Raw genomic sequence first — 20,719 nt, 5'->3', positions numbered from 1 at the left:
TCTAATCATATTTAGTTCATGTTAGCAGGTTAGGACATGAAAAAAAAAGTTTAAATTACGTCTGGTGTTTGAGGGGTAACGAAGGTTGTAAATTTCTGGAGTATGAATACATTTACAAGTCAATCTCAGAAAATATTTTTTTCTATTCTCATTTAAATTAATTCTCATCAAAAAAAAAATAATTTTTTACTTTTTACTTTCTCATAAGTACAACCATAAAGTTAACGAGCAGCCGTTGTTAGTTTAGTTGAGAGCTAGATCAAATTTGGCAACAATTACCTTTCCGCCATGAACAACCTTTTTCCTTTTATACATGGACATTACCGCGAGGTCCTTGTTTCAAACCATTGAGCAAAATTGTAAAAAGTTTGGAGTCTTAAAAGCGAGAAAATGGACGGACGTTGTCTGCCTAACCGCTGTGTACTAGTTACCATGACAACCAGTCATCCCGTTGATGTCCTGGTTGTTGTTATAGCATTGAAAAGGCAAGTTTCGCAACATAGACAACTTTCTGAAAATGGCTAAATGTTAGTATCCCCGTTTGACTTGTCATAAATATAAGTCCTATTAGAATAACCCTTAGAAAATATCTTTAAATGTATTTAAGTCATTATAAGTAAATATGTGTTACATTTAAATTCCAAGTGAACTATGATATTATCACACATTTCTGTTTTATGTGAATTTTAAAATAACTATGGTTGAACTTGACATATTTTAGATTATAAGCGACTTAAATGAATTATCTGCCTACTTCCGGTGTTCTTCTCTTATGTAGAGGAGAACAGCGGAAGATGTATTTATCTATCCTCAAACCCTATGAAAAACAAATGTCATAAAATGTAAATTAAATTAGTAGTTTAGAGACAAATGTACATTACATTGAGGACACATTTATCTATCCAATAATTATCATACACTCACACTTATCCCTATAGTGGTGTCGTTAGGGCTGGTGCAGTGGATTCTGTGGATTCCATCGTAGATTAAAAAAAAAATCTATCCATCAAATTTCTGACCCGCTTAATCCCTCATGGGGTCGCGGGGGTTGCTCGTGCCTATCTCCAGCGTTGATTAAGAAAAGCAATATAACCAAATACTTGCTGGTGCTGAAGTTTAAATAATAATATAATATGAGTAGACCCCGCATTGGCTGTCGCGGCGCAGGAATTACGGCCGCCATATTGGGGCGGTCGACCTGCTACTCAAACCTGCTGATTCAAGCTGAACACACTAATGATGCCTCAGCACTGTGCGGCGTATTTTTGTTTAAATTTACGGACTATTGACGTCAGGGCTCGAGGGATAACTTTTCACAATTAAGATGAAAACATATCTTTACATATATCTTTATATCAGGGGTCTTCAACGTTTTCCAGGTCAAGGACCCCCAAACTGATAGCAAGATGGAGTGGGGACCCCCTAATCATATTTATTGTATAAAATTGTGTTATATCAAACTGGTCCTATAGTCACTCTATTACAGATGGAGTAATGTAAAGAAATTAATTCCTCCCTGGGATTATTAAAGTATTTCTGATTCTGATTCCTGGTTGATGAGACAGGTGTTGTGAATGAAACGGTGCCCAGCTTGAAAGAGCTCCTGTCTGTCACTGAATGTGTGCATTGATGACTGAAAGACATCTTCTGCCTGCATTTATCTGTTTACTACAGTGTGTTGAATTCATGTTAATGTGGATTTATGGAAATTTCAATTAGTGGAAAAAATTGCAGGGGGTAATATAAAAAAAAAAATAATCAACCAAAACTTTCGCGACCCCCATGCAGTACCTCTGTGGACCCCCTAGGGGTCGCGGACCCCCTGTTGAAGACCTCCCCTTTATATATATCTTCTTATATGTCTATGTGCTTCCCTGCCCTATTACGTCAGCATTTTCCAATATGGCAGCCTGCGGGAAGGCGGGGCTTGACATAAAGCCCCGCCTTCCCGCAGGCTGCAGCGGGATGCTTCTCGAGCACGCACCAAACCCCCCGGATGTTGTTCTCGCCCTGCCCTCGCTGAAAAAACGGAGCCAGTCTGCGCCTGTTGGCCAACGCTCTGACCAATGAGCGCAACCGACTGTGACGTAGAAAACGCCACAGAAAACTGGCGTAAACAAACAGCCTGTCCTTGGGTAAAACGGCGAATACGTCCTTCTTAAAAATGAATTAGCGTAGAGCCTCTTCCTGCTCACGTTTCTACGAAAACCCCAAGTCTTATCCTTCCTAAACTGATTCAAAGCCGAGTCTAACGAGAACTGTTCAATAGTTCTTGCCATCTTCCTTGTGCTTTCTCCAGTGTCGCGCAGCTTTGACGTCACGCCCTTCAAAACACATCTCTGCGTTGTGATTGGCCACCAATTCTAGGGCCTGGGGCATTGATCGAGGCAAGCCCACTCTCAGGCAAAAATGATTTTTGCCGCTGGCGGGTGGAGCTAGTTTACTAGGCTAGTATTTTTTAACTAAAAAGAATCTTTGAGGATTTTTTTTTAATCCAGCTAAATATATCAATTTTCCATGGTGACAAAAAAAAAAAAAAAACATGTTTGAACTGATTTTTATTTGGCTGCATGACAAACTGTTTCACACATGACTTATCAGTGAAAAAAACAATTCAACATATAACGGTCCTTTTTAAGATGGTCAGTAATAAAACAAAACAAATCAGTTGCTCAAAAGTTGCTTCACTGAAGTCAAACTGTTGGGAAACATTTTTAAATTTAAAAAAATAAAAACACAAGCAGACGAAATGAAGCCGTGCAGAGCAGTGTTCAGTTGCCTTGAGAAAAAAACCACCAGTTGAAATATTAGTATTCATACATGGATAGGATCAGATTTATTTTTTCTGAGTTATTTAAGGACAGCTACTTCTACAACTCTGCACAGCAAACAACAGGTCCGTAATTCAAAGAACCTGTTCATTCCTACAGCAGTCCCTCCATCTCTCTCATAAACGCTTCATAAACTTGGTCTTTTGTCTTCATGCTGGGCTGAGGAACAGAACCCATGTGGGATGGGTTGGCATGCCCCATTGTAGCAGCCGCTTGCTGTTTCTGCCACTGTCCTCCTCCCATCCCTTCGTCTCCCCTCCGCCCTGCAGCACTCCCCGCTGCCTTCTCCAGTGATCCTGTCGCTGCCCCCGGCATTGGTCCTCCCTTGTCCCTACGCACCCTCAGTGCCGTTGGAACAAAGCGGGTGACCTCCGCCTTGGGGTTGATAATTTGAGGTTTGGCTGAAATGGTAGCACCTCCAGCGCCACCGCCCGCTGCCAGGCCTCCTCCCGCAGCCGCAGAGGTGATGTTGGCTCTTTTTTCGATTGTGGCCGCGTGATGATGGGCGCCGGCTGTACCGGGAGGAGGGGGCATCTGCATGACTCCCGGTCGCATGGGCATGGATGGGGGCGGCATGCTGCTCTGTGAACCTTCCTGGCCGGACCCCGGGGCTTTCTGTCTTGGAACGATGCTGGGTGGAGCACTGAGCACGTTGGAGTTGAGCGGTGGAGGAAACATGGAGAGTGGAGGCGCAAGACGGGGAGGGGCTCCTGCTCTTGGAGGAGGAGGTGGAATCCCTGAAAAAAGACAAAGAATATAGCAGCTTTAAAAAATAAATAAAATAAAAACTACATTCCTCATAACTTCTGTGCAGGTAGCTTCATGTCGCTATAGTCACACTTTGACAACTTCACCTACAGCTACAGACGAATATCTTTTTGCGAAGGTCTACACCAGATTAACACGTCTAGAGAAGAACATTGATAAACTTTCTAGCTATGGAGCTACCAGCGGCTCTTTGGTCAAACTTTGGCTAGAAAATGATAAAGAACAAGCTCATGTTTTTGTTTAAGCAGTTTCTCCGTTTTTTTCCTGGAACAGAACTGCATTGAATCCCACCAGAGAGCAACTTTTTCTTTATATTTATTTATTTATTCTTCTTTTACCCAACTTTAAGATAAAATGTAGAAATGTCTCTTTTGATAAAACAGTCCCTGTTCTACATCTTTGTTGGAAGGAGTTAGGTGGGAATATTGTAGCTTTCCCCTCCATGTTAGATCATTTTAATTGATCATCCTTATTTGACCGGAGCTTCTCTACCCGTCCTTCAAACAGGAACTATTTCTGTGCTGAAGATTTCTGGGGGTAAAATAATTGAAAGCCTTTTTCTTTTCCGAGAAGCTTGTTGTAACACAGGAAAAAAAAAAAAAAGTTTCCAGGGTGTGAATACTTTAATAAGAAGCTGAAAAAAAGTTGTACCTGGTGGTGCTGGAGGGGGTAGCCTGGGAGGTGGTCCACGGGGTGGAGGGCCAGGAGGAAGACTGGGCGGGGGGCCCGGAGGAGGGCCAGGTGGTCGGCCAGGTGGAGGACCAGGGGGCAGGAGACGAGGCATGGGACCCCGAATTCCTCCAGGCATACCGGGGGGCCTCAAAAATGGAGGGGCGCCTAAGAATTACAGAACAATTAATTTAAATTACAGCATGTTAGTAGATATGAGCAAAACCACCAGCAATCTACGTCAGCAAATGTTTCCAAGTAAATCAAACTAGCCTGGAGGGGGTGCAGGGGGCGGGCCCGAGGGGGGACCAGGGGGCCGCATTGGAGGAGCTGGTGGAGGACCTAACGGAGGAGGTCCAGTCATCGGCGGGCCTTGCATGGGTGGAGGTCCCTGCTGTCCGACTGACCCAGGAGGAGGGGGCAGACGCTGACTGGCCGTAGTGTTGGACTGAGAGTCCCCGGTTGGCCCCCGGTCCTCAGAGTCTGAGGCGTCCGACTCGTCTGTGTATTCCTCTTCTACCTCCTCTTCTTCCTCCTCCTCGGGAATCGACTGACCTGAAGAGAACCGGCATGGTTACAGAAACTAAAAGACAAGACGACGTCGCAACACGTTGGTGACTGTAAGTACCTGCCATCCTCAACATCATGGCCTGCAGCGGAGTGATGGCCTTCGTCTTCTTCACCACTCTCTTTTTCTTTCTTTTTCCATCCCGAGAGTCATCTGCTGATAAATCTGCAAAACGCACGCTGCGACCTGCAGGCATCAATACGAGGAAGTTATCAGTGAGAGAAGAGGAATGCTCTGCATACTACCTCTGCTGCTGAGGAGTACAAATAAAAACTAAATAAATGCCCACCAGCGTGTCTTTCACTCCTGTCTCTGTCCTCATCCCTGTCGTCACCCTGTCGATCTGAGCGTGATCTTTCTCCATCTCCCCCTTCATCTCCATCATCTTCGCTGTCGTCCTCAGAGTCGCTGTCGTCGTCCCCGTCGTCCCGGTCTCTGTCGCTCTCGCTCCCACTGTCCCGATCTCTTCCCAAATCCATGCCGGAGTCTCTTTCTAAGCCGGGAATGGAAAGCTCTGCTCAAACAAAAAAATAAAAAATAAAAAACAGAAGGATGGAACACAGAAACAATGAAGGAGAACAGCTGGAGATCTGTTTAGAATCGTACCCGCATCTGTGCCGTAGTTTCGTCTGGAGGGAATGCCATACAGCGCCAGCACCTGTGGGGGCGGCGGGCCGGGAGGGGGTCCTGGAGGTTTCTTCCCAGGAGGTAAACGTGGGACACTGGGGACTGTTGGCAGTCCTGTACCAGAGGAGGGTTTGCTAAAAAGAAATTCAGAACATAAGGATTAGCCCTGCAGCGGACAATTAAACAAACAAAAAAAGAGCCTTTTTAAAAAGTATTCACACCCCTGGAAACTCATTTAGACTTAGACAGATTTATTTTGTCATTTTGTATACACAAGTGTAAACAAAAAGAAATTACATTTAGAACAGCTATCTAGACAATTAAATTTTTTAAAGGGCAGTCTTGATAAGGTAAGCAGCAGTTGTTGTTGAGCTGCTACTACTGCCTCTAGCTCCTGGAGCACTCGCTTCTTATGGCTCAGGGGAGGAAGAGGACGATGATGACGATGCTGTGAGGGTGGTTGCCCCCTGGGTTTGACCCCCAGATTCCACATACTCCGTCAGCGCTCCACTGTGCTCTGCCCCGCTGATGTACGTCATGCGGAGCACTTGTCTGTCATGTTAACCGATGAGAGCTTTTCCACATCCACTGCTACTTCTCCGCACATCACCGTCCACATACGTCTTCTCCGTCCTTTACCACCAAAATACGGAGCCGAGCTATTTTTTGCTCCGCACCGGTCCAGCCAGGTCAAGATCCGCTATTGCAATTGCATCAAACAGGAAAAAGAACGGCGAGAAGATCCGATTTGACTAATTAAAATATAGGAACAACATATCGGTAATTAGAAATTAGAGCAAAATTCTTATATATTCCCAAAAACAAAGAGCCTTTATTTAAATGATTGGATGCAAACTATTGGTTATTCACCAACCAGGAAGCAGATTTCTCATCTCCATCAAAATATTTATTTTATAACGAGGGGCTTAAAGGTTTAATCAAATCCATTCAAAACTTCTAAGAGCGCCTATCACAACTTCAAAACTATCTTCTTATCGCAGGAATGGATGAAGAGATGCCGAGTTTGGAAGCAGAGAGCAAACATAGTTCATAGAAAACATGGATGATCCTAGTTATCCCTGTCAGAAAAATCCACCACAAAACGAAAATATTTGGGCAGAAACTGAAAATCTGCTGGATGATGATGGGGATTTCTTTAATATGTCATATTAAATTAAGCGTTCACAGGGTTTATACAGGAATGAGTAACTATAATTTAATGCTTTTTAAAGCTATTAGAAATAATTTTAATGAAATCAACAAGTACCATGTACACAAGTTATTAGTGTACATGAAATAAGGAGCTGTAAGCACAGTCCCATGACTCATATATATATATATATATATATATATATCCTCGTTTTCCATCCACTGTTGTTGACATTTGCATTTTCCCCCATTCTCTAGCCTTTTCTCCGCATTGAGCTTCTTTTTTCGAACATACGGCTTTATGATAAACTGCAATCAGTTCCGTGCAAATTCATCGCAAATCTTTTTTAAATAAAGCATTTCAAATGCCACAATAATCTCATTTAATCAGTGCCAATTAAGGCCTTAATTTAAAAATAATAATTTAATGACTTTTAATATTTGTAATGATCCGCCGAAACCCTTTTTCATTTCCGCATGTTTTGCTCCTTTTAGTTTAATAATATCGCGCATTTTTCCTCAAACTCCGAGGAAGTCGGAGCAGAGCAAGACGGGAGGAACAGCGGAGGATGTAGGCTTTGCTTTGTGCAGACGATCTGGAGCGCAGCAGGAGCAAAGCGCTGACGGAGGATGTGGGATTTCGGGGTAAGAGGCTGACATGGTTGAAGCAGTGGCGCCATAGGCAGGTTTAGCAGCGACAGACGGTGCTCGAGAAGGTTTGGAAGCTGCAGGGGGCCGGGAGGAGCCGGCTGGGGATGTTTCAGCATTTGGCAGGGAAGGATCTAGAGTGCTCTCCTCATTTTCACCTGCAGAGGGCTGTTTTTCCCCTCTAGATGCAGAAGATTGCCTGGGAACAGTCTCAGAAGAGCCTCCATTCACGGCACGGTACAGCATCAGCCCCCTCAGGCCAACAGCACCGTCCGGTACTGCTGGACGCAACAAAGACCCCATCAGAATGATGGCGCAGAAGTTACATATCTCCTTTTTTGAAGAGAGCTCCAGTCGGAGATTATCCATTTTGTTTTCCAACGAGCAAACGTTGGAGAGCAGGATTGGGGAAGGCGGTGGTCTGTGGGGAATCTCTCTTTAGCTTCGTAGTTAGCACCCCCTCTGCAGCCTCGCTTTCTCCATCTCACGCATCTCTTCCTCAGTCAGTTATTTTCCGCTTTTGTTTTGTTGACATCCGTCCGTAGCACTCCGCAGCTTTTTTAAACGGTCAGTATTTAAAACATTTTGTGACCGTAGCTCCAGCAGGCGTTGGTGATCATAGATGTGGTTTTGAGGTCCAGTTTGTATCGTTTTAAGCAGCATATTTTGTGAAATTTGTTAAGAGGAGCTGTTCTTGCCGCCATGGAAACACATTTCATTTACATGCTAACAGGGTTCTCTGCAAAGCTAGTGGCAAATAGATTTCTAAAGGCTTTCATTCAATTACAAGTTTGATTCATTCAAAAACAGAAATACAAGATTTATCAGGACCACAGAAGAAAGAAAATGTCCACAAATTCCCTCACATGAAAGCAGATTTAAGATGATCATGTAAAAATGTAATAATATTAATTGAAATTTTTTGTTCATATTTAAGTAAGTGTGAAACTTTTAAGGGGTGTGAATATTTGTGCAAAGCAGAGGAGATTTGTTGAAGGCCAGAACTTACCCAAAAGAGGAGTTTTTTTTCAGTATAGAAGGAGGCTGAGCTCTGGGCAGCGGGATGTCCTGAATGTGGATGTTGGATGGGGCGTGAGGCATGTCGGGTAAAGGGATGCTGTCCACTTCCACTGACTCTGCATTCTGGAAAAATAAAGAAGAGCATTTATAATATTAGCAGGAGAATAAGATATAGAGTGAGGTCTAAATGATACCAACTGCTTTAGCTGAAGCTAAATTTTGCTAATTTTACAATTTATTTTAAAGATTTTCAACAGTGAGTTTTCTGAAAATAGTGGAGGGAAAATAAATAAATAATAAAAAAATCAACTAGACTTCCGCAAAGCATCCATCCTACCTTGACCGAGTCAAAGTACAGAGCCAGCTGCCCTCGCTTGGTCTCGTATTCCAGCTCCAGTTTGCGCAGCTCCTTGTAGGTTTCTGGGTTTTCCCTCTCATACAGATGGACGATACGTTCAAACGTCTCACGTAACTTCTTCCGTTTGTCCCTCAGCACCTTCTCATTCAATAAGGGCTGCTGAACTGGGTTAAACTCTAAAAATACCAAAGAGGTCAGATTTTTCAAACAGATCTAAAGGGTCTTAATTTTGATAACATGCAGAGTAAGAGATTTAAAAGCAAAAAGGAAACATGCAACTGAAGGAAATTGCCTCTCTCACCCATCTCATCCAACTTTTCCATGTCTCTGATGATTTGTCTGGGATCTTTCATCTTCAGCACAGCTGCTCTCACCATCATCCTCTGCTTCTTGTTCTGCAAAAACATAAATAAGGAACATCAGTGACTTAAAAACTCCCCCCTGCCTTGAAGATGATATGTTTAAAGCATTGAGTTTTACCTTTTTTAACTCCCTTTTCCTGGCCTCCTTTCCTGTAAAGCGGTAAACACCAAGAATCAGCCACTAATACAGAGACATGTTATTCCAATGTCAGTAAACAGGTCGGCAGGCGGTTTATTTACTGGCTGATACTTACTGGCCTGGTCGGTGGGATTCATAAACTTCCCACTCTTGGTGGAAGAGGTAGAACGCCGCCCCATTTTTACAAGCCGTCTCCTTCAACCTGCCAGACATCAAATCACCAGTGATGATTTAGATAAAAACAACAGAATTCACAAAGCAAATTTTTAAAAACTTTATAAAGAAAACAAAAATTATGTGTTGTGTTTAAAAAAAATTTTGTCTTTATAATAATTTTTCATACTTTATCCCTGTGGTATCAAAATGACATTTTGAGTACTGAATACTTTCTTCAGTATCGATATGACGTTTGAAATCTCAGTAGGGCTGAAACAATTCATTGGATTACTCCAATATTGAAATAATCTTCAATTAGTAATCAATTAATTGTTAACTGGAGTATAGAGACCCTAGAAACATGCCTATAGCTCACGGACAAACCCATTTAGAGCAGTTAAGATTGTAAAAAAATTTATAAACATTTTGTATTTAATACATAAAAAAAAAGTTTTAGTCTTTCAATATGCTCTATCTAAAAATCCTCAAGTGGAAAAGTTTGAGTTTCACCTGATTTTATTTCACAAGAAGTCTTCTTTAAAGAATGTTGGGCTATCCAATTATTAATCGATTATTCAAAAAAAAAACAAAAAAATTGACAGATTGATCGATTTGGAAAATAATTGTGCAGCCTGAAATTTCAGTCTCATGACAACCCTACTAGTAACCAGTTTTTAACTATTGCAGGTGAAACTGTGGCGCTTTGAAGTCTGAAGGTCTCACTGAGGTCCTCTTACATGAGGACCTCAGTGTTTTTTCATGACAGCTAAAGGGGATAAACTAGGGCTGCAAATAGTGATTACTTTGCTAGTTGTTTAATCTGTGGATTATTTCTTTGATTAATCATTTAATAAACGGATAACAAAACTACCTTGAAGAAGATTGTACACAAAATGTATATCGGGTGAACCTAAAAATAAACTATTTTGATATATATACATTATTTTTTACAATTTTGATAATTACTGCTATGAATGTGCTGCTTTTCCATCTAATGGCACTTTTAGAGTCCCCATACTCCAGTTAATGACAAGAAGCCAAATCACTTACTAAATTTGTCAACCATTATTTCTATAATCGATTAATCTGGTTGTTTCAGCCATAGGTTAAAACAAACAAGTTTCTCAAGCCTTTTTATAACAGCAATCAACTGATTTAATCCACAGACATATATTGTTTTTATTGCTCTGACTATAGTTGTTTTTTGATTTTATGTTTTTAAAGCAAATAGCACCAAAAAAGCTTTTAACCAACCGTTCATGGTGTCGCTCACTAACCAACCACAGGCTAAAACACAGTTCCTATGTTTCGCTTGCCTGTCTGAGCTGCAAGTATTTTTGGCTCGGACAGACAGTCAAGTGGAAACTTAAAAAAAGCATCATAGATTTCTCTTTCGAGAGTTACATTGATTGTTAACGACCTATATGCTGAGATAGCAGATTTGAACAGCCAACTGGAGGCCAAATACCCAAACTAACAGTTTAACCATCTCAACTTTTTATACCATCAGTTTCATCAACAGCACAACACATAGTATTTTATACAACAGAGATGTTTTAATTGCGAATTACTACTTTATTTATTTTATATTTTGAGTTGTCTAAATAAGAAAATATAAACTCTTGTATCAGAAATAACAAATATGACATCAAACATTCGATCATATATTAGCAGCAGCAGGAATTATTGCTTCAAACATTTTTATACGAATTTTTCACACAAATACCGAGATACGAAACAAATCTTATAACTTATACTTGTTCTTGAGTAGTGTATAAAGCAGCCAGTAGAAGTGAATTTTAGACAAATACAATAATAGTTCAGATAACTTTGAATCTAGTCAATGAAATAGGATCAAACATTTATGTGAGTTTTCTTATCAATTGTTTCAGGGAATATACAAAAACAATAAACTGAAAATGCAAAACTTCATGTTCTTCTGATTATCAACTTTTAACAGGTTCTAATGTTAATCATCAGGTTCTAAATGAAATCATCTACATTACCCCTTTAAAAAGCCAGTTATTTTAATACGTTAATGCGATTTTTTTGTCCATAACACTCATTTAATAAATACATTGTTAGCTAATTATGAATAGAATAATAATACAGATGTCTTATTAAACAAAACGTAAATTCACTGCATCGTTTTTATGTTTAACTTATAAACTTATTGCTAGGATTCGTAAATATAAACCACCTCACGTTAGCCAGTGCTAGCTAACAGGTTAGCTAAGGCACCTTAATGAGATTTGTTCGATATTTTTCAATGGAACAGTTAAATGAGTAACGAAAAACGAGTAATTCGAAAACATTTACGTCTGGTAAACAATAGTATATTGAGGTTCGGAAGTCATAACTTATCACATTAGCATGAAACTGAAGCTATGCCCCGCGTTAGCATCGATAGCAACATCGCGAGAGGCAAGGCAGACTTTACCTTTTCTATAAAGAAAAACAGCCTCCAATGAGGCTTACACGTCTCCTAGGATACAATCAGCAAAGGATGCGTTTCTGTTTTTAGTCCTGCAGAGAAGAACCTCAGCCAGGACTTATTTTAATACTATGAATGTGTTAGCCGTCCGCCATGTTTACTGCTGCATGCAGAAGCGGAAAGGTAACCTTGACGTCACCAAAACGAAGAAAAATTACAGCGATTTTAGATTTAGGGTTCTGTTTTTATTTTATGATTTTAAAAAAACATGTTACTATCCTATTCAATATAAACCATGTTATAAATATCACACATTGAAAGATCTAATTGAGTCTTTGAAAATATTTCAGTATAGTTTTAGACAATGCTATCAAGAGTTACAACTTCAATTGTCTGCCCTCTAGCGGTCAGAAGGAGTAATTACAAGCAAATGCTGTCAGTTTATGAATGACCAAATAAAATAATTGAAATATTATTCATATAAATCAACAGATTTAAGTATTAATAACCAAAAGTAGAAACGCATTTTCACATAAGTTGAATTTAAGGTATTTCTTTCAATACATTTAGAGAGCGTTCATTTTTATGTCTGTATCAAAATCACTGGAATCGCCATAAAAAGTGGTGATACCCGTGTACCTTTTTCCATTTTTGCCAGGATGGCAGATTTAATTGATATATCAAAAACAGATGCACATTTTGAACAAACTGAGTGGAACTGGGGTTCATTCTTTCATTAATTCCCCATGACACTCAGAAATTCAGACTACAAACTTTTAACTTACCTCTTCGAGTCTCGTCTCCAAACAGGGATTTTAGATCTAATTGCAGATACACAGTCAGGATTCTTAAAGGGAAGATCAATCCATAATAATATTAGATTGGTAATGGACATCATTGAATATAGAAACCAAATAGAAGATCATGGTTTCCTTATGTTTCTAGACTTCTACAAAGCGTTTGACTCTGTTGAGCATCCATTTATTCTTTCGACTCTCAAACACTTTGGTTTCGGAGTTAAGTTTCGAGAAATAATCAGTGGACTGTATTGAGATATTAGCAGTTGCGTCCTACTGCCCAGTGGCACCACCCCAAGCTTCAAGGTTAATGTGGGGATTCCTAAGGGCTGCCCCATCTCACCATACCTGTTCATCTTAGCCACAGAAATGCTAGCTATCTATATTAAGAATCGTAATGATATTAAAAAACTTAATGAACATGGCACAGACATAATAATCAGCCAACTAGCAGATGACACAACAATATTCCTGAAAGACAGACATCAAATTTCAAAAACCATTGCTTAAATCGAAAAATTCTACAAAGCCTCAGGCCTAACATTAAACCTTAAAAAGTGTGAACTGCTGGTTGTACATGAGACACCACTGAAAGACATCTGTAATATCCCTATTAAATCTAAAATTAAATACCTAGGGATCCACTAATCCAGAGACCAAAAACAAAGCCAACTTCTGAATGAAGAAAACAAAATAAAAGAATGCAAGTCACGACTAAACTTATGGCTACAGAGGGACTTATCAACAACTAACTAAGATGGAATACTTATCTAGATGTATCTACCCAGCCTATTCAAATGCCATTCCAAACAGATTAATTAAATCTATTTACCATATCAACCTAAATTTCATTTGGAGAAACAGACCACATTATATGAAGAAAAGCAGTTTGGTTAAAGACGCAAAGGATGGAGGTCTCAAAGTTATTGATTTTGACTGCCTAAATGGGACCATAAGAATAAAGTGGTTAAAATCTTTTTGGTTTTGTATTTCAAGGACCTTGTTCAAGAAAATTGGAGGATTGGAATTTCATCTGAGAGCGGACTTTAATGTAGACAAATTGCCAATAACACTGTCAGAGTTTCACAAACAAATCCTTTTGTACTGGAAAATGTTATATGTTATAGACTGTTAAAAACAGCAGATTTTTTTTTTTCTTTAGTAGTGGGAGCATGGTGTGCTCTGTCATAGAGGCAGCATAGGATCTAATGCCTGGGAGTTATGGAAACATCTTCAGTAATCCTTCATCAGGTGACCCATAGTAATAATCAGCCCATAATGAAGAGGGACACCTGTAGTGGAAACAGGAGAGACATCCAGGCAGAAGCAGCACTCCGCACAACCTTCTCTGATATTCTCAGCTCTTTGGTAAGTGATGCTTTGCACTCAGTCAACCTGAAATCCATGTGAACCACTAAATTGATGGGAGATTTTTAATTGCAGTCCTGAAATGTTAAAACTTCAGTCACACAGCTGCTATAAATAGGCAGTGATTTACTGGAAATCAGTAATTATCATCCCTATCTATTTTTTTTCATGTTAACATGCTGAAACACATCCAGATTAATTGTAGGGCTCCGCTGTTATGACTTTTTATTCAAATGCAAATCAGCCTGTGAATCATCCCGGCTGAGCTGCACCATAAATACACTCGCTGACCGTCCAGTTCTCTTCGCAGGGGCCCCGCAGAGGCGATCCTGCTGCAGCGGGGGTAGAGGAGGAGGACACCCAGGAAAGAAAAGAAAAAGTTTGGATTCTCCTGGAGAACAAGAGATTTGACTCGTATGATGTCTGTTGTGGGCGCACAGCCTTTCATCAAACCAATGCAGACCTCTCCTTCAGTTTCGCCCGGCATCCAGCGGAGACACACGCTCCCAGCCAGCGAGGTGCGGCCCCTCAACACGCAGGACGCCATCAGCGTGTTTGAGATCGAGAGGGAGGGTAAGTCAGCCAACTCATAAGGAGGGCCACAATGAATTCATCAATTAGATATCTGGTGACTTATAATTCTGCATTAGGCACAATCAAATAAACAAACAAATAAATAATAATCTCAAAACACTTTAAATGAGTCAATAATTTATTTAAAAGACCAAAAATAATCAAAACCACTAGTTACCTGAATAATGTGCAACTTTTTGCAAGCATTTTTTATTTAATATACATATTTCAGTGACAGACCTGAAAACTATAATGCACCGTTTTTGGCATTTAGTTAATCATATTTAATTACTTTAATACAATTGTTTCATGTTAGCAGGGTAGGACATAGAACAATTGTTGCATTAACTAAATATGATTAAATAAATGCAAAAAAAAAGTGCATTATTTTTTTCACTGGCACTTTAAATAGACCCTAACCATGCAGTGTTTTCAATGCAACTGACTTCAGATAAAGGGTTAATGAAATATACATTCAAATAATATTCATTTATACCTATAATAAATTATTTGAACATTGCAATCAAGTTTATGGGTTAGGAGTATTTTTATTAAGTAAAAATCACATAGATATGAATAATACAGTGATTGCATTTTTCCATTTTTATAACAATTTTAAAACAATATATATCGAAAGATTCAACTCCAGTCCTTGGGTTTGGTGTTTTGTTTCTGAGCACCTGATTTTCATTAATGGCTAATTAACAAGCTTTTTTTTAAACTGCAATCATATAATACAGATGTGAATTCTGACATCTTTGGCCCTCCGTAGGTTAGGAATCATGGGAGTGTTATAAAATCCATTGTTATTTGCAGAGAATGATATTAATTTGCAGAATTTATAGCAGCTTAAAGTATGATTGTGTCTCAGGTTTATGTTTGCATTATGGAAATTTTGCATTTCCCCTGATCCTGTGTGTCTGTTCCAGCTTTTATCTCAGTGTCAGGAGAGTGCCCCCTTCACCTGGATGAGGTGCGTCATTTCCTCACGTTGTGTCCAGAGTTCTCCATGGGCTGGTTTGAGGAGGGCCGGTTGGTGGCGTTCATCATCGGGTCTCTGTGGGACCAGGACCGGCTCACCTCGGTAAAATATTAAGCCGGCTGTGCTTTTAGATATGTATTATATGGCTCACCACCCAGGGCAGCAAAATCATAGTCAGGGGGGACAACAGAAGAACAAAGAGTGAAAAAGGAGCGACTCCATTTTGCAACTTAAATACATATTCTAGTGCATATTTGCAGTTATGTTCTGCATATCTTGCACCGTTAAAGGAGGAGGGGTCCATCAAGGATTTCAATCCAGATCTGCATCTTTCTCCATTTTATCAAAGCCAACGCGGTAAAAACTGAAACTAAAATAATTTAGAATATTTCTTTTCCTTTCAGGATGCACTGACCCTCCATAAGCCCTGTGGCTCCACCGTCCACATCCACGTCCTGGCGGTCCACCGCACCTTCAGGCAACAGGGCAAAGGCCCCATTCTGATGTGGCGCTACCTGCAATACCTGCGCTGCCTGCCCAACGTGCGCCGAGCCGTGCTGATGTGCGAGGACTTCCTCATCCCCTTCTACCGCAAGTCAGGCTTCAAGGTCCTGGGCCGCTGCGCCATCACCGTTGCCAACCTCACCTTCACTGAGATGTGGTACCCGATCAGCGGCCATGCATACATGCGCCGAAACAGCGAGGCAATCCGCTTTCCTCAGATTCCCCTGACATTGCCGCTGACAAATACCGATGAGCAAGTTGATATATGACTCTGTTTTTTGTTTTCTTTGTGGTGTTTTTTTTTCTTTTTTTACTGGAATCAGGCACTTTCAAACAGAGCCGCTCAAATGCTGTATGGGGCCCTGGGCAGAATTTTATTTGGGGTCTACCTCTTTGTCTTATAACAATATGTAGCAAACTAAAATCATCTTAGATTATATTGATCAATCTGAGGTGCTGCTTAGTTTTGTTTTAATAGAGCTCTGTACACTACACTATGGTAATACTGGGACATTTTACTATATTCTTAAAAATATATATATATATTTTAAGAAGCCAAAAGTAAACAATCTTTTCATCTGACTCTGAATTATAAGGCAGATATTTAATCTAAGAGGGAAAGGTTAAAGATGTAGATCCATTAGGACCACCTTTGTTATTAATCTCCTTTTTTTAGCACCAGAAAGCAACCAGAACAAAGAGCACGGCGCCTTACTTAAGGTCCAACAGTTTGCACTGCCCAGGTCTATATGACTGTGCAACACCAGCTCCCAGCCTGTTTTTTATGTAATTTTTTTTTTGCTTAAACTTTAACTTTAGCCAAGCAGAGAGACTGCTGATTTAAAAAAACAGAAGAAAACAAAAAAGAAATTGCTTTTCTATCAGCCTGGGGTCATTCAAATGGCCTGCTGGTACATGAATGTCTGCTTGGTGGCAAATTTGGAAAAAAAAAAAGAGAACAGGATGTCTAATAAGCAGGATAATACAACTTGATTAACTTATTTGGGTCAGCTGTGCAAGCTGTGCTGGACTGATCTGCATCTGAAAAAATGAAATACATAAATAAGTCTTACTAAAGTGACCCCCCTAAAAAGGAGTTTATGCATTATTTAATTTATTTATTCATTTATTTATTTAATGTATTTAATTTTCCATCCAAAAGCCAAATCAGCTCTGGCCCCCTTCTGGCAGCCCCTTTAAAAGCCCTCTAGCAGCGCCCCTGATAGCTGCATTAACAACCAGCCTATTTAGAAACATACATTTCAAACCGCTATGATTTAACTCAACATGTCTATAACTGATGCTCATGTTTTGTGTGCAAACAGCAGTTGCAAAGCTCAGCTATACTTTACCAGAGTTTTGAGTAAAAAAGAAGAAAAAAGGAAGTAAAATGAACCAGCGTTCCCTGTAGAGTCTTTTAAGGTTTATTGCACATGTGATACTTTGATTTGTCGGACATTTTTTCAGGTTTTTAACTGAAACCCATCAAACTGAAATTGTGTGGATTACTTTACAATGTACATAATAAACAGAGAATATATACTGACCAATTATAATGCTGTTATGTGTTATCATGTAGTTAAGATAAAGTGTTGCATTGAACTGTGTCTATAGCCGGCGTAACACGCAGCAGTTGTAAGCTGTTTCCTGCTTAACGACTTCCAGGCCTTCCTACACTATGAACTGACGTCATAGCCACTCAATAACAGCTCCTCCATCTCCTGCTGCTCAATTATGGAGGCTTTATCTGTTGTAAACGTCTGGGGATTTAGAGCCACTCATCCGTCAGCCTGCAGTGACCCAACATAAACCTTCATATACACAGCAAATTCGAATCAATCGACTGTTGGGTGTTTAGAAAGCATCAGAAAGCAAAAATATTTGGTTTTAATTTATGTTGGAAATCAAATGTCAAAAAAATGTTTAATAACTGTTATCCTGAGTTGACTTTTTTGACTCCTTTTTTTCTGACCTAAATAAAGTTTTGCAAATGTTGCCACTTGGTAAATATGGAGTCAAGAACTACTGGTGAATTTCTACACTATCCCCTGATGGAGAGCTGCATCTCTACGCTGCCTTCAAGTAGCATAGAGAACAGTGGAGCTTTAATCCGTGACACCGTCTCAGACTCACGTCTTAATCCACTAACATGCACGGCTGAGCGGCTCCACTTCTACTGAAGGACAAACTGGGAACTCAGTGGACTCCTTTAAGACCTCTGGTTAAGTAAACAAAGGCTGATTTTTATTTTGTTTTAATTATAACCTCTGTTCTTATTACGCTGTAGATCAAAATTAAAGCCTTTAAAGAGATATGCTGATTTTTCTTTTCAAGAAAGCTCCCCCACTTATTACGGAAAAGAAACTCATAGTGCATGTTTTTTATTTGGGCCTTAGATCAGCATTTTGGAGGTATTTCTAACAAATCCAAAGTACTTTTTGCACCAAACCTTTGTTTACCTTTGCTAAATTTTCCCAACTTCCCCATAGTTTAGCTGTGAAATGAAGTGACACTAATCCATGATTTTTAGATCTATTACCAAAAATGCATGAATGGTTTTACCTGCTTATCTATTCACCCCTTTACTCTATAAACACCAAACAGGCCACAGATTAAGCTTTATCTATCCAACTCCAATCAGTATCTTTGTCCCTGGTGATCCCACAGCATCATGCTGCCACCACTATGTTTCACCACATGGGCTAATGTTTCATGATTCTTTATGTTTGATGTTAACCAAATATTTAAATTTGGCTCCATCTGACCAAAGCACCTTTTCTAACACGTTTTTTGCCTCTGAAGTGGCTTTGAAGGAACTAAAAATATAACTTCTAATGCTTTCTTTCAACAATAGCTTTTTATTTCCTTCACTTTTCTGTAAATACCAGGTTCATATGCGCTGGCTTGGGTTCTCATTTGAGTTTCAGTTCTTGCTTGATTTTTATTATCTGGTTTCTTTTGCATGCTTTGTTTCATTTCCTTCCTGTTTTCTTTGCAACACGTTGTTAGTTTGGTCTCGTCCTTCTAATCACTCTCATATTTTTTTTAGCTCTGTTTAGTGATTATTAAGCTGTACATTCATTACAGGGTCTCCTTTAATCCCTTATTGCTTTTCCAAATTCAAGTGTCCTTTCTCTAGTCCTGTACATTGCCTATTCCAGAGTCACAAACCGTCTGTATTTATATCCATGGGTTTCTCTCAGCCACGATCTGATTCTCCTGTTTGCTGACTTCCTGAGTTTCCCATTCCTATTTTGTTCTATGTGCTATTCCCATCTTTTCTGTTTGGATTGCTGGCAGATTAAGTTTCACATTTTTACACCTGCTTTAAAATAAAAATCCTCTTACTGTTATCCTGCCGGCCTCCCGTCTGCATTTGGGTCTTCTACCAACTCCTACTGACAAACAGGAACCCGTTGTCTAATAAATCTCTAAGGCTTTAACCAAACAGCAGAGCTTATACTGAGATTTATTCACACTGGTTAGTACACCAATTGTATGAGATATATTAATTAGGATCATTAGAGTAAAGGGGTGTTAACACAGATGTAAACAGAAGCAATCCATCATTTATCTTCTTTATTATCAAATTTATAGTCTAGCTTGTGTTGGATTAACAGCTAAAGTCCAAATAAGTCCATTAAATCAAAGTTGTCGTAAAGCATCAGTAGCAATATTTGCTCTGTTTCTTTGGATAATTGACATAGTTGCCTTAATTGCAGAGCTTTTGAGCATTAAAGGCCTGTTCTGGTAATCCAATGGAATATCAACAGGATTAAGTCTAATATGTAGTATAGCAATATATAAGCCAATAAATAATATAGAGTATAAGCCAATCAGAGGCACTGGTTTTCTGATTTTGAACTGATTTTCCTCCTGGATTTTCTGCAGAAGAACAAAATTCAGGGTTTCCATCAATTACAGCATGAAATCCAGGTTCTGAAGTTGCAGCCCCCCATACCATCATAATAGCACCATCATGTTTGACTGTCTATACGGCGCTGTGTTAGTTTTATACCAGAAGTTATGCATGAACCCCTTCCATATAATCCAACTTTTATATTACCTTTCTACAGAGTACTTTTTCCTAAACTGTTTAGATTCAAAAAGTTTTTTAGATAATTTTTCAGCACTTATTTCAAATTTTTTCCCAGTTTATTTTTTATTGTTTTGGAATAGGGGATTATGGGGATGGTTGCAACACTTTTTTCTTTTTCTCCCACCTACTTTGAAACGATTGGGCCATCACCAACCATTTATTTATATATTAAATGTACATCTGTCTACTAACTGTCAATACCATTTAGATAGGATGACATGGGACAGGTTTTTCACACATTTCGTTAGAAAAAGAGTCAACTGTTGCAACCAATCCCATTCCTGGCAACACCTCTTAGGGACAGTTGCAGCATCTCATAAATCCATTCAATTTTACAAATCAACTTTTGTTTTTTATGTTTTTGCCTCATGACCGTTGAAGAGGTTAAAAAGCTCATCTGGTCAGATCCAAACTCTGATGCTCCTGCTTAGATTCTACATTACAGAAGACAGCTCAACCACATCACCTGAGGTAGAGCCAGAGGGAAAGACGAATGACCAGGCCTCTGAAGGAAAGAAGAAAGAAAGAGAAAAAGTTATGTCCATCCAGGGAACAAGGATGTTATCATTTTCAGGGTTGGTATAGGAATTCAAACCTTATGCGATTAGATTAAGATTCAAGTAAAGATTCAGGAACATCTATGTTTCATGATGTATGGAAAGAAGGA

The 20,719-nt window shown here is 39.5% G+C and overlaps 2 protein-coding genes across 2 annotated transcripts; one reads left to right on the top strand and one right to left on the bottom strand.

Annotated features, from left to right (window-relative positions):
- Positions 1–2,541: 2,541 nt before the first annotated feature.
- Positions 2,542–11,917, bottom strand: wbp11 (WW domain binding protein 11). The gene is made up of 12 exons (XM_015404652.1): positions 11,736–11,917; positions 9,255–9,341; positions 9,119–9,150; positions 8,940–9,033; positions 8,618–8,814; positions 8,270–8,403; positions 5,443–5,597; positions 5,126–5,350; positions 4,897–5,022; positions 4,542–4,823; positions 4,251–4,436; positions 2,542–3,568 (listed from the first exon to the last, which is right to left on the bottom strand). Exons 2-12 carry the CDS (start codon positions 9,316–9,318, stop codon positions 2,925–2,927), a joined length of 2,139 nt encoding a protein of 712 aa, XP_015260138.1. The 5' UTR covers positions 9,319–9,341; positions 11,736–11,917; the 3' UTR covers positions 2,542–2,924.
- A 2,359-nt stretch (positions 11,918–14,276) lies between these two features.
- On the top strand, positions 14,277–16,721 carry LOC107104616 (serotonin N-acetyltransferase-like). Its single transcript, XM_015404654.1, has 3 exons — positions 14,277–14,467; positions 15,397–15,551; positions 15,854–16,721. The coding sequence occupies exons 1-3, from the start codon at positions 14,311–14,313 to the stop codon at positions 16,220–16,222; spliced, it is 681 nt and encodes a 226-aa protein (XP_015260140.1). The 5' UTR covers positions 14,277–14,310; the 3' UTR covers positions 16,223–16,721.
- Positions 16,722–20,719: the final 3,998 nt, after the last annotated feature.

Source organism: Cyprinodon variegatus, unplaced genomic scaffold (genome assembly GCF_000732505.1).
Source record: "Cyprinodon variegatus isolate N-32 unplaced genomic scaffold, C_variegatus-1.0 Scaffold1819, whole genome shotgun sequence".
NCBI lineage: Eukaryota > Metazoa > Chordata > Actinopteri > Cyprinodontiformes > Cyprinodontidae > Cyprinodon > Cyprinodon variegatus.
This window is presented reverse-complemented; position numbering and strand designations above follow the sequence as displayed.